This window comes from Gobio gobio (assembly GCF_949357685.1).
Source record: "Gobio gobio genome assembly, chromosome: 13".
Lineage (NCBI taxonomy): Eukaryota > Metazoa > Chordata > Actinopteri > Cypriniformes > Gobionidae > Gobio > Gobio gobio.
The window spans coordinates 31210998-31228964 of record NC_137106.1 but is presented as its reverse complement, the minus strand read 5'-3'; the positions used below and the strand labels follow the sequence as shown (position 1 = coordinate 31228964).

The window sequence follows — 17967 nt, the reverse complement described above, 5'->3', positions numbered from 1 at the left end:
TCACTTTTCCACCAATTTAGATTTTAGATCATTGTCAATGTCATACCTTGTATGTCTAAATATGTAAATATGGCAAAGCAGAAAATGTTTAGTAAATAGAATCTTAAATTTCAGGGTATTCCAAACAAAGGCCCATCATTTGAGTTCAGAAAATCTAGACTAGAATCAGGGTTAAAAAAAAAAATCATTACTTGAAATAAAACTGAATACTACATTAAAATAACATTTTAACTAAAATATAATTTATTTCAGCTAGTTGCCAAGCCAATGCAACATTTCTAATTTTCATTTTGTCATTTAACATATAAAACATAAATAGATTAAAAAAAGACAAAAAGGGCAAAATGACAAAAACTGTCAAATTAAGATAAAAACAGCAGAAAATATACAAATAAAAAATTATAATACTATAATAGTATATCAATGATACTAAAACACTGATTAGAATACAGTAAACAAGTTATATGGATTATTTTTATGATACTTTTTTTGGTTCTTTTGGAGCTTGACAGTCACTGGTTATTATACACTTTTGTTTGTAAAGAAATGATCAGTGTGAACGTTTTTCAAAATTTCACCTGTGTTCCAAGGAAAAAATAAAGTCATACGGTTTTGGAACACCACATTCTTTTAATTCACTGATAACACTGGCACAGTAAAAAAAAAAAGAAAAAGAAAAAGAAAAATGCTGACCATGAAAAAATAAAGCAATAAAAACACTCCCATTTATTGATCCAGCATGTAAAATAAAGTTTTACTGTTAACTAAAATAAAATAAAAAAATGTATGTTATGCCCCACAACTTTTATATTAAAAGGTTTTAGATGATGTTGGCAACCAAATGGTAAAAGGAAATTTGAAGGAATGTAAAATCAAGGATTCCATGAAATTCTGCAGACGTGATTCTGCAGAGATGCTGATTCCAGAAGTCTGAGATATTGCATAATGCAAACTAACTTACAGTACTGTGAAAAACAATTGGGATACTATTAAGTAAAGTTAACATGCACAAAGCAATTGCTCTAACACATGACCGATAATTCATGTAATCAATGATTTACTTCCAGCTTTCATTATAAAAAACAGTCCATGATCAACCCATAATGCACTAGGCAGTGTGCGGAGTTCAGTGCAGAGGGCTTTATGGCCTGGCTCAAGCCTTTCAGTTTGGGTACGGCAGGCAGCTGAAGAGGTAGTAGACCCATCTGGCCAGCGTGGAGCTGCGGAGCCACAATACAAATTCATACAGGTCTATCTGGCACAGAGACCAATGCTCAGACAGCGAGATCCGCAGCTGCCTGGTCCGAGACTTGGTTTTACTCCTCTTGTGCCTAAGAGAGAGACACAGAGACACAAAGAAAGACAGAAGACAAGTGAGGTGAAGAACCAGAAGAGAAGAGGTGAGATTACATTGGTTAAAGTAAGTTGGCTGTAAATGATTCAGACTGTGTTGGCTCAGGCTTCATGGTATAAGTGAGGGACTTTAGACAGACCACACTAGGTCATGTAATATTAACAGTGTGTGTGTGTGTGTGTGTGTGTGTGTGAGAGAGAGAGAGAGAGAGAGAGAGAGAGAGCAGTGTCAAGGCCGTAGTAAGTGGGATGTCCTTGGGGGGGAAACAATGACTCCTCCGCTCTCCTGAATGCTTCTCACATTGTCACAGCGAACAGCTTTGAACTGACAAACAGTAAGTGATATCGCCTTCATTTTCTTACACGTTCCAGGTGAGGAGAGTGAGAAATAAGATAAGGGTGATGGTGAAATTCGCTCTTATTTCGAAGCATTCAAACTGCACAAAGCTTTTTTGGGATGGACAAGTTTGACATTTCCAGACCATAGCTGCTGTGTCAGACTGGAGATGTCACACTGTGCTCCATCTGACAGGAGCACGCCGACAGCATGAACAGAATACAGGCTGAAAACGGAAGCAGGGGCTGATGGGAACCCGGGAGTCAGTCACGAATTGTCACACGTTTTACTTTGCCAAAAACCTTGCAAAAATGTCAACAGTCACTTGTTGCATGCTCGGCACACAGGTCCAAAGGTTTTTTTTTGCCAGAACTGCCAATTCTAGGAGAACTGAACTGAGAAAATCTGCCAAAATATTTCTAACTGGTCATAGAAGAAGATTACGCATAATTTAAAAAACATATATATTAATTATTAAGAAATGTATACATAAAACTAACAACAGAAAGAAAAATTGATGAAAATCTTTGGTATGTTGGTAAGATTTTTAAAATGTTTTACAAAAAAAGTCACCATGGCTGAATTATTTGATCAAAAACACAGTCAAAAAAAGTAATTTTGTGAAATATTACAATTGAAAATAACATTTCTATATTAAAGGTGCAGTGTGGTAGCCTGACAAGCCAGACCCACATCAATATGCCACACCATTGGCAGATCTCAATCCGAGAGGCGGGATAAACGGTTGTCTTTCAAATTCCCTCTGCAGGAAATAGGATAGCGCTACAACAAACCAGAGCAACGAAGGGGAAGCGGAGCTAGTTGATAGATTAAACTTGCCATATCCGGTCTGCAAAACTCAGAGCACGTCTTCCCTTTTTAAGAATGACTTCAGTGCCGTTCTTTTCTTAACTCTTAACTCCAAGTCTTCCAGAGTAGCGGCCAAAGCCGATCCAAAAGACCGCTGTTCGCCAGCTTCTTTGTTTACAAGTAGCACGCGGAACCGCCGCAACTCTGCCGTCATTATGTTAAGCCCGCCCACCGACTCTATACATGATGTGATTGGCCTGACCAGAGTTTGGTTTTTCCAGCTCGCAAGCCAACGGAGAGTTGCTAGACTACCCTGGCTGCAAATTATATTTACTGCCACTAGGGTGCGTCTAGATTTCTAGGCTAGCAGTGTGGAGTAGCCTATTTGTGAGGATCTATTGACAGAAATGCAATATAATATACATAACTATGTTTTCAGTGGTGTATAAAGATTTACATAATGAACCGTTATGTTTTTATTACCTTTTATTTCGAATGAGACATTTCTGTCTACATACAACACGGGACCCCTTACAGTTAAGTCACCATTTTGCGCCACCATGATTTTACAGTAGCCCTAAACGAACAAACTTCTCTTCAGAGCGCTAGCTACTCTCTGCTGTCTCAGACGACGACATCTCTGTCCTGTGTCAGCCACCGTAGCTTCTCGATGTGCTTCGAAAGGGAGGGGTGAGCGGTTGCAATTTGCAACCTCGCCTTTAGATGCCGCTAAAATTTACACATGCACCTTTAATATTTTAAAACATGCTAACATTGTGCTAATTCATGCTAGAAATATGCTACAACATGCAATTTGCTAATCCATGTTAGAAACGTTAGCAATGTGTTAAATCATGCTACAAACATGCTAACAATGTGCTAATTGATACTAGTTAATACATGCTAGCAGTATTAAATCATGCTAGAAACATGCTAACAATGTGATAAAGCATGCTATTGTAGGATTACAAATTTAAGAATAAAGTACATTGTATTTAGCATTTAAGGTAAAGATGACATTAGTCTGTTATGCAAAGTTTCCAGCAAAATATGCCTGCCAGTTCCTGTTCTCTTCATTGTAAATCAAATGAGCCAGATTACTGAGACTCTCACCTTTTGTCTTTAACGGCACTTGGAGCCCCTTTAATCGTTAGGCTGATTGGATTAGGATTGGACTCTGGGGCAGGTCTCTTTACATAGGCCTATTTGCATTCTTTTGTTTCGATTGTCTCCTCCTCTGCTGTGTAATCCCTCCCTCTAAAATGTAGATAAATGACAGTGTAACCTGTTTTAGTTTTAACCTGTGGAGTGAAACACTCAGTTTCAGTCAATCTCATGTCAACCATGAGTACCTAGTAGTATTGCATCCTTCATATCTCCGAAAAGTCTTTAGTTTTATTATATTTATAAGAGAAAGATACGCTGTACCGAGTCTTTCAAAAAAAAAAAACGCGCGGCAGGAGTTGGCTCAATGGTATGTACTGCTGTAACTTCTATACTTGCTTAGCGGCTTGTCATGCTCGCGAGTTTTACAACATTTGTGTGTGTTTACTCATGGTTTATGAGGACATAATTTGGTTTATGGACTGTATGCGATTTAATGTTAGCAGTAGCAAGCGGAGCAGCTTTGCACGTCAGACTAGTGCGTGTTTACATAGAAAAACAATGGAATAGTAGCGCATTTGAATGAACGAGTCGATAGCTAACAACACAAAGACATTTGAAGCAGTTTTACTCACCGCCTGCTTCCAACACACGAGTCACGACCGTGAACCTTAATTGCTTGGACCGCTCCATCTTTCAGCATGAGACGTGCTACAAATCCGGAGTTGAACCGTGTGTATAAACCATCATCGCCGAAATCCAGGGAACAAACTAGGGGTGCACCGAAATTTTGGCCGCCGAAAATGGCATTATCGGTTTTGGGCCGCAATAAAAAAAAAACAGCCGAAAACGTAAACCGAAAATGAATGTCACCCGCCCCTCCCATCCGTGTGCAAGCGCTTAGGTTTCACTCACGGTTGAGCTGTTATCACGAGACGTGTCTGCCTATAAAAGATTAAGCATGTCAGTGGTATGAGAACAAATAGAGACGTATCCAGCTGAACTACCCATTGCCAGAAGCCACAATCCCCTTGACTATTGGCGTGCGAACGAAGGCCGCTTTCCGTTGGTTGTGTGGATTGCACGCAGGTATTTATCTGCCCCAAGCAGTGTTGCCAAGTCCGCGGTTTTCCCGCGGGATGTTTTTCCATGTCCGCGGGTTGAAGCGACCCCAATTATGTGATATTTAGACCCAGGAATGCGAATTTTAGCAGGCAACCCTGCCAAAAAAACACATTTTACCCCCCAAATGCCATTTTTCCCGGAGAACAGTGACAGACAGTGACAGACTATTCAGTGCAGCATCTCATGTTCTTAATGAGAACCATTCTGTGATTTTGTGTGCAGTTATTCAGATAATTGTGGATCTTTTTTTGCACAGCTGTTAAAAAACTATTTTATTTGATGGAACATAAAACTTGAAGAATAATATTAGGCCCATTTGGTATTAACCTATTATTTATATTTATTGTTAAAAATATTTTAGGTTTTGTTATGTAACTTATTAAAAGTTTGATAATTCTGTTGGTTTCTGATTTTTTCATTTCAGATCCATTAAATTCAAGCAATTTATATATATATATATAGCTCTGAAAAAAATTAAGAGACCACTTAACATGGATTTCTCAATGTGAAGTGGTCTCTTAATTTTTTATATATATATATATATATATATATATATATATATATATATATATATATATATATATAAATTGCTTGAATTTAATGGATTAATATATTAATATAAAAATATTAGTATATGTTTTTAAAAGAAGCTTCAGTTTCGGTTTTCGGCCAAGTGCATCCTAAATTGCTCTCTCGCTCTAGTCGCGCGCGCGCCCTTGTGGGAGAAGAGCCCGTACGGCCCGTACAAGGACATTCCGCCCTATCTGACGTCAGATTGACCCATACTCGAAAAAACTTTCCAAAACTTTTGAGAAACCGGAAGGAGTATTTTTGGCACAGAAATACTCCATCAAACGTCCAACTTTAAAAAAAAAAACGTTGTCCATGTTAGCATTTCACCCCCCCTATAATTGTAATATTTTGTAACATTATATGTCTTTACGTCACTTTTGATCGATTTGATGCATCCATGCTGAATAAAAGCATTCTTTTCTTTCAAAAACATATTCTAAGCCCACATTTTTGAACAGTAGTGTAAAAACTACAGTTCATTTCAGATCCTGGGTGTAAATATTTACAGTTGTAATATTGTATAACTTGTTGGCCCTTGAATTATCCATAATGAATATTTCAAAGTGAGAGATAGAGGATGTTGTCACAGTTGAGCGGGAGCTAAATTATTAACCCAGCTCAGCAAGAGGCCTTTCAATCTGTCTGTCCCTGCAAGCTGACAGAGAATGACAGGAAGAGTGAACCCAGCATGCACTCTCAGTCCTCCTCGTTTCTCATTACACCTTGCATAGGCAGCCAATCAGACAGAGGTTGTGTCCAAAACCTAAAAAAACTAAAAAACTACCACCTTCACAAGAAGCAGAAGCATTAAGACATGTACAGTACGTTTGAAACCCATATCCTTATATCCTGTTCATCTGGTAGACCTTTGAAAGCCACATAAATGCATCCCTTGCTGCATATGAATGCAATAATCCTGTGTGGGTGATTCAGTGGTTCGTAAAAATAATAATAATGGAATATGATGCACCAGGTGTTGAAAAAAACTTAAATGTCAATTATCCTTGTAGCCTTGTTGTTCTCAATTAATTGCTTGGTTATGTCCAAAGCTCACTTATGTTTCATACATTACTTATAGCTGCTAACGACTATGCTTTAATTAAATTAATTTAATCAATTAACTATATATGCTGTGCATTGTAATATACATCAATCAGGCATAACATTATGACAGGGGAAGTGAATAACACTGATTATCTCTTCATCACGGCACATGTTAGTGGGTGGGATATATCTGGCAGCAAGTGAACATTTTTTCCTTAAAGTTGATGTGTAGAAGCAGAAAAAATGTAAAGATTTGAGTGAGTTTAACAAGGGCCAAATTGTGATGGAGAGATGCATCTCCAAAACTGCAGCTCTTGTGGGGTGTTCCCGGTCTGCAGTGGTCAGTATCTATCAAAAGTGCTCCAAGGAAGGAAGAGTGGTGAAAGGGCGACAGAAGTTAATGCTCAAGATTGCTCAAGAAGTTAATGCTGGTGCTGATAGAAAGGTGTCAGAATACACAGTGCATCAGTTTGTTGCGTATGGGGCTGCATAGCCGCAGACCAGTCAGGGTGCCCGTGCTGACCCCTGTCCACCACCGAAAGCGCCAACAGTGGGCACGTGAGCATCAGAACTGGACCATGGAGCAATGGAAGAAGATGGCCTGGTCTGATGAATCACGTTTTCTTTTACATCACGTGGATGGCCGGCTGCGTGTGCGCCGATTACCTGGGGAACACATGGCACCAGGATGCACTATGGGAAGAATGCAAGCCGGCGGAGGCAGTGTGATGCTTTGGGAAATGTTTAGCTGGGAAACCTTGGGTCCTGCCATCCATGTGGATGTTACTTTGACATGTACCACCTACATGGAAACAGTATTCCCTGGTGGCTGTGGCCTCTTTCAGCAGGATAATGCGCCCTGCCACAAAGCAAAAATGGTGTTGACTTGGCCTCCAAATTCCCCAGACCTCAATCCAATCGAGCATCTGTGGGATGTGCTGAACAAACAAGTCCGATCCATGGAGGCCCCAACTCCTAACTTACAGGACTTAAAGGATCTGCCGCGAACATCTTGGTGCCAGTTTAGTCATAATGTTATGCCTGATCAGTGTATATTAGTGATTATGAGTATCCCTAACAAATCTAACCATTATAAATATGACCGATTATTATAAACTGTGGACTAGGCCCAATGCAGAGGCAATAATGTGTTCTGTAGTAAAGTTGTTGGACAGTGGCTCACTGAATATTACCAATAACCCCATGCATATACTGCACATGCTGACTTTAAAAAGTGTGAAATATAACCTGTTAAAGACATTTTTTCCTTCTAATTTTTTTTCTACCTCCATTAAGTGTTTTGAAAAGCTTAGGGACACCACCAGAACCACGACCACGTCAATTGCTTTAGTGATTTGTACAGTGAGGCTGAAAATAAAACTTAACAGTGTGAGACTACACAGAATGAATGCTAATGTTACTTTTCATGCGGAGACTAATAAAAACAACCTCATTTCTTTGTGACGTCGATTCACAGTGTCAGTTTCTACAAACTAGACTACAAAGAATGTTCTTTAATATTTAGTTCACTCAAAAATAAAACCTCTGGTATTATTTACTCACTCACATCATTCTATAATTTGATTTGTGAGACACAAAAGTACTAAGGTTTGAGTCATTTCATAGACAGTTCATAGCTACAAAAATGACAAAAACACCATAGAAGCACCATAAACACGGTTTATGTGACTGAAGCGCTGTGTTCCAAGTTTTCCAAGATATCTGATAGATTTGTGCTCTGCAGTTTTGGAATTCTGGACGCAGACACAGGTAAGATGCATGCAAGTCTTTTCCTTCAAATCAGTTTTATTAATTCAGAAGACTTCGAAAATCAAGTTTCTGGAACTATTGAGGTTTTTTTTTTAAATCCTTTTTGGAGCTTTTTGGCCCTTTTGTTGTATGAGTCTTGTGTAACAATTCTTTAAAGTGGCCATATTACACCATTTTGCAAGTTTTAGGGGATTATTAGAATAGGTTTTCATGCCTGAATGTTAAAAAACACATTATTGTTCACATATGTTACATTGTTGCAGCACCTCTCTTCCCAGTCTGTCTATAATGCTCTGTTTAGTTGCTGTTTCGATGAAGCCATCCTTCCGAAAAGCAAAATGTGATATGATTGGTTGGCTGGAACAGAGTGATTGGTCACACTTTGAGCATGTTTTGGAAATGTCACGCCCCTTATCATAACCATGAGCCTCAATACACTACTAACCCATGTCAACCAGGCCTTGCCCCCTTTATTTTAAGTGTGCCTTTGGTATGAATTATTTAAATGAGGAATATTGTGACATTTACGTTTCCAGAAGAAAACTTCAATCAAGACATTTCAGGGATTTCAGAAACAGTGCGCACTGATACAGAGAATAACTCTCTTTGGAGTGGACTTGTGCTTTGTAACTTTGCAGACATTTTTCATGCTAACCAGCAACATTACATGCTAAAAGTTGAAAATGTAAAAAAGCATAATAAGTCCTCTTTAAAAATATATTTTTGTGTTCCACAGATGAAAAAAAAAAGAAAGCCTTAAAGGTTTGAGGGTGAGTAAAGGATAGAATTTTAATTTTTGGATGAACTACTCCTACAGCTTGTACTATGAAAACCTAACTCACCATAACAGATGATACTGCAAACATTTCTGCCCACATCAGACTAAATCAGTGTGTGATGGTCCGGTTACTTCTCTAGGTCTGTCTTACTCTTTCTGCTGTGTCTGTGAGCATAGCAATTGGTAATGGATTTTAGATTCTGCATTCTGCACTTTGCTGCCATTTGGTTTTAATAAAAAGGCATTGAGGCAAACGACATTGAGTTTCATGTCTGGGTGCTTTTTTCTTTCTGTATCGTGCCGAAATCCTTTACGAGCAGTCGTGAGCGTCTCTCCGCTGACAACCGTCAGGAGTCCTCCTTCAAATCCGAACGATTTTCTCCTCCAATCATCATGTTCTTCATTAGAATGGTGAGAATAAATCAATATGATCACTGCTCACTGCTGTGGAAAGTACAATATAGTGGTATGCACTGGACTGAGTGGCTGCTAAGTCATGTGCATGCATATGTACATGTATGTGTGTGTGTGTGTGTGTGTGTGTGTGTGCATTTAATGCTTTGTGAGGTCCCACAGAGTAAAAGAACCAGAGTTCCTGTGGCGCGTGGGATATAGTGTCTGTGGGTTACTGGTATGAGCGAGATGACACTGTCTTTGAGCACTGAGATGACATAAGGGACTTGAGCTCCAGAGCGTACACGCAGAGATGAGCCAATGAGAGCCCACTGAACAGAGAGAATGAGGCGTTTAACAGCAGACAGACTCCTAATGTGTAGGAACAGGTTTGTTCAGAAGCTGAAACTCTAACCTTGTGACTATTCAAGAAATGCTGCAGTGATCATGGCAGAACCTTACTACTGTATTGTGAAGAGATTTAAAAATAATAATAATAATAATAATTTAAAGAAAAAATGATATGTGTTTAAAAGATGACCAAAATAAGTTTTTTATAATTGATTAAATAGAATTAAATATTTTTAATAAATAAATTCTATATTCAATACCTTTCAAAATTGGCACAAGTTAATGTTTTTTAAGGCTGCATTTACAGTATTTGAACAAAAGTACAGTAAAAACAGTAATAATGTGAAATATTATTACAATTTAAAACAACAATTTTCTATTACATTAAAATGTAATATAAAATAACTTTTAACTATATTAATATATTTTAAAACGTAATATTACTATAGTATTATTACTATGATGGCAAAGTCTTCAGTGACACGTGATCTTTCAGAAATAATTCTAATATGCTGATTCACATTATGAGAAACACATATTATTATCAATGTTGAAAGCAGTTGTGTTACTTTTTGTGCATTTTTTCAGGATTCTTTGATGAATAGAAAGTTAGAAAAAAAAAACTAAACAAAAGTCACTTTTGACAAGTTTCATGTATTCCTGCTGAATAAAAGCATTAAAGGGATAGTTCACCCAAAAATGAAAATTAGCCCATAATTTACTCACCCTCAAGTCATCCTAGGTGTATATGACATTCTTCTTTCAGACGAATACAATCTTAGAGTTATATTACAAAAGCCCAGGCTAATCCAAGCATTAGAATTGAGTTCATAGTTGCTCTGTTTTTGAAGTCCATAAAAAGTGCATCTGCCCATCAAATAACATGCTCCACGCGACTCTGGGGTGTTAATAAAGGCCTTCTGAAGCGAATCGATGCGTTTGTGTTAGAAAAATATCCATATTTAAAACTTTAGCAATTAAACTTTCGATCGACCGCCTTCCGTGTTCAATTTATGGAAAAATTGTTGAAAGTTCCCCTGGCGATCGAAAGACTAACGCGACCAGGTACGCTCGTCATGACGTCATGTACGCATCTTGAGTTTCACTTTCAAAATTCAACACTTTTCCATGGAAGGCGGTCGGTCGAAAGTTTACGTGATAAAGTTTTAAATATGAATATTTTTCTTAAACAAACGCGTCGATTCGCTTCAGAAGGCCTTTATTAACACCCCGGAGCCGCGTGGAGCATGTTATTTGACAGACCGATGCACTTTTTATGGACTTCAAAAACAGAACAACTATGAATCAAATTCTAATGCTTGGATTAGCCTGGACTTGTGTAATATAACTTCTTCGTCTGAAAGAAGAATGTCATATACACCTAGGATGACTTGGGGTGAGTAAATTATGGGCTAATTTTCATTTTTGGGTGAACTATCCCTTTAACAACAATAAAAAAAAATCTTACTGATCCCAAAACTTTGAATGGAGACTCATACACAGGTTTTAATATATACATAAAACCCTGTGTATAAACTGTGTCTGAGAAATTAAAAGGTTTACCTGGCAATGGCACGGGTACAACAGCGGGACATATTGATAAAGGAGCTGGAACTGGCTCTGGTCTGCAGGATGGTCTCGATGCCTCGCAGCAGGTCGTTGGTTTTCAGAAGCAGCAGCATCTGTCGGGGAACCCTGTTCAGCAGCTCACTGATCTGAGGGAGATACAGTGCTGCATTTGTTCTGATCTCCACATCCTGAGAGGGATGAAAAACAAAGCCGGCTCACTACATTAAGAGATATATTCATTCATAAGAGATACACTCATGTTGAAAAGAGTGGACACGTAATCTTCAAAAATGTGTGTTCCATAGAAATCAGTTAGTCATATGGTTTGCTTTACTAAGAACACACCCACCTAAATAAGTAAATATTCACTATTAAGGGGCAGAGTGCAGGGAAGTGTGTGTGTGTGTGTGTGTGTGTGTGTGTGTGTGTGTGTGTGTGTGTGTGTGTGTGTGTGTGTGTGTGTGTGTGTGTGTGAAAGAGAGAGAGTGGATGCAGGGAAATGGAGTAGCTTATTTCACAGACAACTGAGAAACTAAGTGCTTGAAACTGCGACTGTGAAGATTAGCTATTTTGGCTCCGTCACTTCGGCAATATCAGCCCCCTGAGTTGATACTCCCGGCAAATTTTTATTAGTAATCAGGCATGAAGACCTCCCTTCCTCCCCCTGCCTGACTGGGAAAATAAGATTCCAGAAAATGTCAACAAAAGCCACATTCAAGTTCAGACTGTAAGCAGACCTTTTGACCTGTGCACTACTGCACTTTACCTAACTGATTACAATGCATTATTTGCTTCGACAGGAGACTGGAGTAATGCTGAAATTTCAGCTTTACCATCAGAGGAATAAATTAAATTTAAACAATATTAAAATAGAAAACAGTTATTTTTAAATTGTTATAATACTTCACAATATTGCTGTTTTACTGTATTTTTGATTAAATAAATTCAGCCTTGATAAGAAATATTTTTATATTTTTTTTTTTTTAAATCTTACCGACCTCAAAATCTGTGGTCTCTAGTAGTTCATCAGCTGAGGTTTGGCAATTTGCATCAGCAGCTTTTAATTCCACTGACCAGCAGACCAAGTGATTAAAATCACAATTCAGAATTAACAATCACAAAGCTTGATTAAGGCAATTACATGTCAATAAGTCCTTGTATAAGCCTGTAGTTGCAATGTTGCAGGAGAGCACAAAGAGCTGTATAACTGTGCATTTTGATAACATTTAACCACAATGCAATGCTAGAAAAAATTTAAAGGCCTACTGATATAAATTACAACATTATTTCACTATCATGTCGAGAGCACATGTAAAAATCTATTTGAAAAATTTAGCAGTAAATGAAACAAAGACTATTGAAGCTCATTACAAGAAATACTATCTATTTAAAAGAAAAACTGGGGTAAAGGGCTATTATGCCCTTTTATGAAGTCTTGATTTTGTTTTTGGGGTGTACTGGGATATGCTTTCATGCTTAATTATTTATTAATTAATTATTAATTACTTATTAATTAATTATTTTTCACATATTTTACATTATTACAGGTCGTCTCTCCCCAATCTGGCCTGAATGCGCTGTTTAGTTCTTGTTTCGATGAAGCCCCTCCTTCCAAAATACAGGGCTCCAGACTGACTAAATGGTAGCATTTTGTGACCTTTTGTCCAGCTGGCCCGACAAAATTTTGTTAGAGGTCGCACTGATGCGACCACCACGTTGCCCAACTGATAAGAGCTGTCATTTCTTTTACATATGAGAAACATCAAACGGCAAACGAAACGAAAGCAGAATGGGACCATGCTACTCGTTTGAGCTACGCAGCATGAACCGTTTGCGCAGCACAAGCTCATACACGGGCCGGTCTTGATCACACAACACCGTTACCACACAGCGCTGGGAGATCCAGTGAGAAAGCGTTTGAATTCGCCACAGAATGAATAACATCGCTGAAAGATCCAATGGGAAGCGCTTGGCGCAGAATTCTCTGTTATAAACCGCAGATATCAGATCAAACAGCGCTGACGTGGAAACCAGGATAAGTCATTGTTGCTCTTAATCATAAACATTAACCATGGATTTAATGTAGCAACACCATATGGTATTGTTCGTATGGTAGGGTTCGTAAAACCTTTTGAGAGTGAATTTCAAGCACTTTTCAAGGGCTTTCAAGTGCTTTAAACTTTTCCAGCACTTAAAAGCTCTAAATATTATCCAATTTGAATGTTATTTTTAATGTGATGATTTGTAAAACTAAAATTTTAAAGGTGTAGGCCACTTCGTGGCAAACAAGCAATTTTATTACCACTATAAACAGTAGATGACGGCAGAGGAGCACTTATTGACTGTCGTAGGAAGTAAGGAAAAGTCACAAAGTCTCATGAAAAACAAAAACTTTTCTTCAAATGGTGACTGAATTACACAGAAAACAAGTAAAGAGTGCTCCTTTTATAATCCTTTTATAAATATTTTCCTCCAGTACCACCAAATCAGGTGCTGGTGCCATCATCTGAAGAATTTAGTGGCGCTGTCACTGCTATCAAATGGAAAGGCCCTGAAATGTGCTGTGATTGGTTAGCTGGCCCAGTGTGTTGTGATTGACACCACTTAGCGCGTGTTCGGGAAAAGTCACGTCCGTTCATAACAGCAAGCTCTACTCAGATGTAAATATTAAGGATGCCGTCAATTTCAAACCAATTCAAGCCTGATTCAGACTTAAAGGTGCATGCGTAAATTTTAGCGCCACCTAGCGGTGAGGTTGCAAATTGCAACCGCCCACCGCTCACCCCTCCCTTTCAGAGCACAGAGAAGCTACGGTGGCCGACACAGGACAGAGATGTCGTCGTCTGAGAGAGCAGAGTAGCTAGCGCTCTGTAGAGAAGTTTGTCCGTTTAGGCGGGCTACTGTAGAAACATGGCGGCACAAAATGGCGACTTCACTGTAAGGGGACCCGCGTTGTATGTAGATAGAAATGGCTTATTCTAAATAAAAGGTAATAAAAACATAACGGTTCATTGTGTAAGGTCTTTATACGCCACTGAAAATATAGTTATGTATATTATATTGCATTTCTGCCAATAGATCCTCATAAATAGTACACACTGCACCTTTAAGAATGTTAACAAACAAGAGGATCATCCAGAATGGATTTCATGTAGGGAATTTGCAAGCACGGATTTCACAGGACGTTTCAGAGTGGCATGTGGTTTTTGTAATTTTCTTATATTTAAGATACAATGTTATACACTAGGCTTGCTGCGATAGTCTGTGTTGCCACAGTAGTCTGTACACTCTGCACTGAAAGACAGCAACCAGTGCAACACACAAATTCGTCAGGTTTTTGTCGGATCAGTGTTACCCTTGTTGGTGTCTGTTGGTGTTAGTCGGCGCCTGTTTTTGCAGATTAAACATTTTGAATCAGCATTTGACTGTAATATGATAAGTGTCTGTGCAATTAATGTCTGTCAGAGTGAATTAGCCTTTACTTGCCATTTCTTTGCAATTATTTGTGAAATTTAATAGCAATTTCCGAGTGTAAATGGTTTCTACACCAATTTTAGTTTCAGTGTACTATATTGTACGAATCAGCACTCTAGTGGTTAAATATCTGTACTTGTAACTAAATGGTTGCAGGTTGAAAGTCCACAAGATGTGCCATTGAGTAAGGCAAAAACCTTGGGTTGTTTCGGATAATGTTCTTTTGAAACATGTTTAAAGTCTCTATGACCCAAAATGATAGGGTTACACTACATATGGGCTCTGATGGCACTGAAGTATTTTCTGCTCTCGGCTTTGCAAGGCTGTGGTGTGAAGAACAGGCAAAGTGGATGTGACAGCAGGTGGGTTCTGCTGAACATTTAAAGACACCCTGTGTCGTGTCCTCAAATAACCCAACTTTACATACACTCTAAAAATGCTGGGTTGTTTCAACTCAAATTTGGGTCAAATATGGACAAACCCAACCGTTGGGTTACATTTTTTAATTACATTTTTAAACCAACGGTTGGGTTTGTATATTTGACCCAAATTTGAGTTGAAACAACCCAGCATTTTTAAAGTGTAGTGTGCACATACTCAAACGATTCATTAGAAGAGAAGAGACCAACTACCCAAGTGCAAAATCTTTCAATGATCACAAATAGATCATAATGCCAAGATATAATAATAATCTACTGTATTAAGGCCCATGATGGCATCACATGGGCATGGCTTCCATGTTTGGCATCGACCTGGTTGTGTCTGGCTCTATTTTACCCCAAGGCTAATCTATTCTGAGAGGGCCAGGAGCCAAGAGACATGTCTGGGGCCTGCAGAGACCCATGGAGACCCCCAGCAGCCCAGGGCCCACAACAAGCTGCTGCAACAGCCAGGACAGGTGTAGAGCAGTCTCAATGCCAAACACATGTTTCTGGAATAAAGGAGCAGTGACCATACAATATATGAACCAGCAAGATGAGAAAACAGTCCCAGAAGAATAGAATGAAAAAGATCCATAACACATAAATACACCCAGACCACTTTAAGAAACGCAGCTGAACACCGAGCCATTCCAAAAAATGAGCACATGGCCGTCCACATTTATAATATCAGAGACTATTAGGGATGGAAACCATAAAGAAAATTCCATTGTTAAATTAGGTAATTTCAATAATAAATACATTTTAAAAAATTCATGTAAAAAGTATCTTTATGCTTTTTCCCCCCATTTTATTCCTTTTAGAGACAATATGAAGGAAATCCAATAATTGGCTAACTATATTAAAGATACTAAAACAAAATGTGATGACAGTTTATTTATTTATTATAAAATACTACTAACAAAACTGTAACTAAACACTGTCATATGAACAAACAATACAATGCTTCAAGTCTCACAAGCCTTAAATAACTGTAAATTTGGGTTTAATCCTCTAGAAATAACTGACTTTAATAACCAAATACTAATACTAATTGCTAATTAAAAAATGTTGTTTTGTCCAAAAACCGTACTTAATATAAGGAATTTTTTTTTTTTACCAAAAACCATTAATGAACCGAAAGTCTGTTCCAATATTTTTTTCCTCAGTTCCTGGGTGTGTATGCATTATTCAGCAACTTGTGCTAACAGTGATGAAATAATAAAACATTTTACTGTGACTTTATATCTCACAATTATGATTTTTTGAGTTTATATTTATAATAAAATGTATAATTTATATTTCACAATTCTAAATTTATTTCTCACATTTACGAGTTATAACTTGGAATTTTGACTTTTTTCACAGAATTGTGAAATACAAACTCAGAATGGCAAGAAACCAATTCTTAATTGTGATATATAAGCTCGCAATTGTGAGAAAAAAGGTCAGAATTGTGAGATAAAAAGTTGCAATCACCTTTTTTTTTTGTATTCATTGGCATAAACAAGTTTCCATAGAATTTAGCCTCTTTCAGAAATGTAAAAGCCTGATGTGAAGGTTAAATCCTCAAGCAAATCAAAATGAGTGACAAAGTACAAAGCCATTGGTCAAAACATCCGAAAGGATTTTCGTCACCTATTGGCAATCCTCTAAAGTAAGCAGCAAAGCAGGTCAGGGTGTGAAAATCCCAAACATATTCTATGTTATAAAAGAGAAAGTCAATGCAAAGACAATTTCCCAAAAGAGAGTTCTCAGAAATCACATCGGCTTTTTGGCAGGATATAAAGTCTGGTCATACGGTGCACTCCAGCAGCAATAGAATTTTAATAACTGATTGCTCTGCTATGACTTGAGCTTGAAAAACATGTGCAAGCTCCATTTTCCTGTCCATTTATCTGCTAATCCCTAAATCTCAATCTCTAAAATTTCGACGGAGGAGGGGCGGATTAGGTGCCAAATTAAGTGGATTTAAGTTTGCTATCGCTTGGGTGGGATTTACAGGCGCCGACAGCAGCAGCGAGCAAATTTGAGGGGTTCGGATTAAAATAGGACACTGAACACTTGGTCTATGACCTAAAGCTACTGCTCCAACATCCAACCCATATGCCCCCACAATCTCTGCATAAATATCCCTCCACTTGCGGCAACAGTAAGACAGAGACACATGCGCTCCTCCATGTGCACACATTCTCTTTAAGGAAAGACTAACTTGATTGCAGGCTCACTGCTTTACTTCCTTTGGTGCTGCACAGCTGGTTATAGTCCAAGAGTGACTATGGGCCTGTTCCAGCGGTCCCTATGTCTGGACTGTATCCGGATTGAAAAACCTAAGAGATAGTCATCCCTCTTTTTTGGACATGAACCCAGAACTGCCTACTATGTAAAAATGCAAAACGTTTCTTGTCACATCAAATTCAGTTATGATTTACATAAATAATGTCATATTTTCAATGAAAAATTGTGAAATTTCATAAAAAATGTCAAGAAGTTTGATATAACTGTTGGATGCTGAGCGTTTTTATCGTAAAACAGTTGTTAAATATTAAATGATTACGGTAGTTACTTGCATCTTAGGCACACTCTTTCTGCTATAACTAACGTGTCTAACGCACTAACAATAAACCCCGCCCTCTTTGATTTGATTGGCCAGCTCACTCATTCTGACAGTGATGAGGGCTGTTAGACCGCTGAGACAGACCAACCTAAATAAGTAACATTTTACTTTGTCCTCCTAGCAACAAACAGAGCGGTGTGTAATGGAGTACAGCAGAGCGGCATCAACAATATCAAATTTTGGGAGGGACAATTTGGCCATTTCTAATGATTCGGGGGGACTTGTCCCCTTTAATGTCTATGGTGGTTAT

At 38.2% G+C, this 17967-nt stretch overlaps 1 protein-coding gene across 1 annotated transcript in view; it reads right to left on the bottom strand.

Annotated features, from left to right (window-relative positions):
- Positions 1-222: 222 nt before the first annotated feature.
- The window catches only part of adck1 (aarF domain containing kinase 1), a 167320-nt gene continuing 149575 nt past the window's right edge, over positions 223-17967 (bottom strand). Inside the window, exons 9-10 of the mRNA XM_079832759.1 lie at positions 11202-11395; positions 223-1331 (exon numbers count right to left, since the gene is read on the bottom strand). Of these exons, the coding sequence (XP_079688885.1) occupies positions 1163-1331; positions 11202-11395 (363 nt within the window). The 3' untranslated portion in view covers positions 223-1162. The remainder of the gene's footprint in view (positions 1332-11201; positions 11396-17967) is intronic.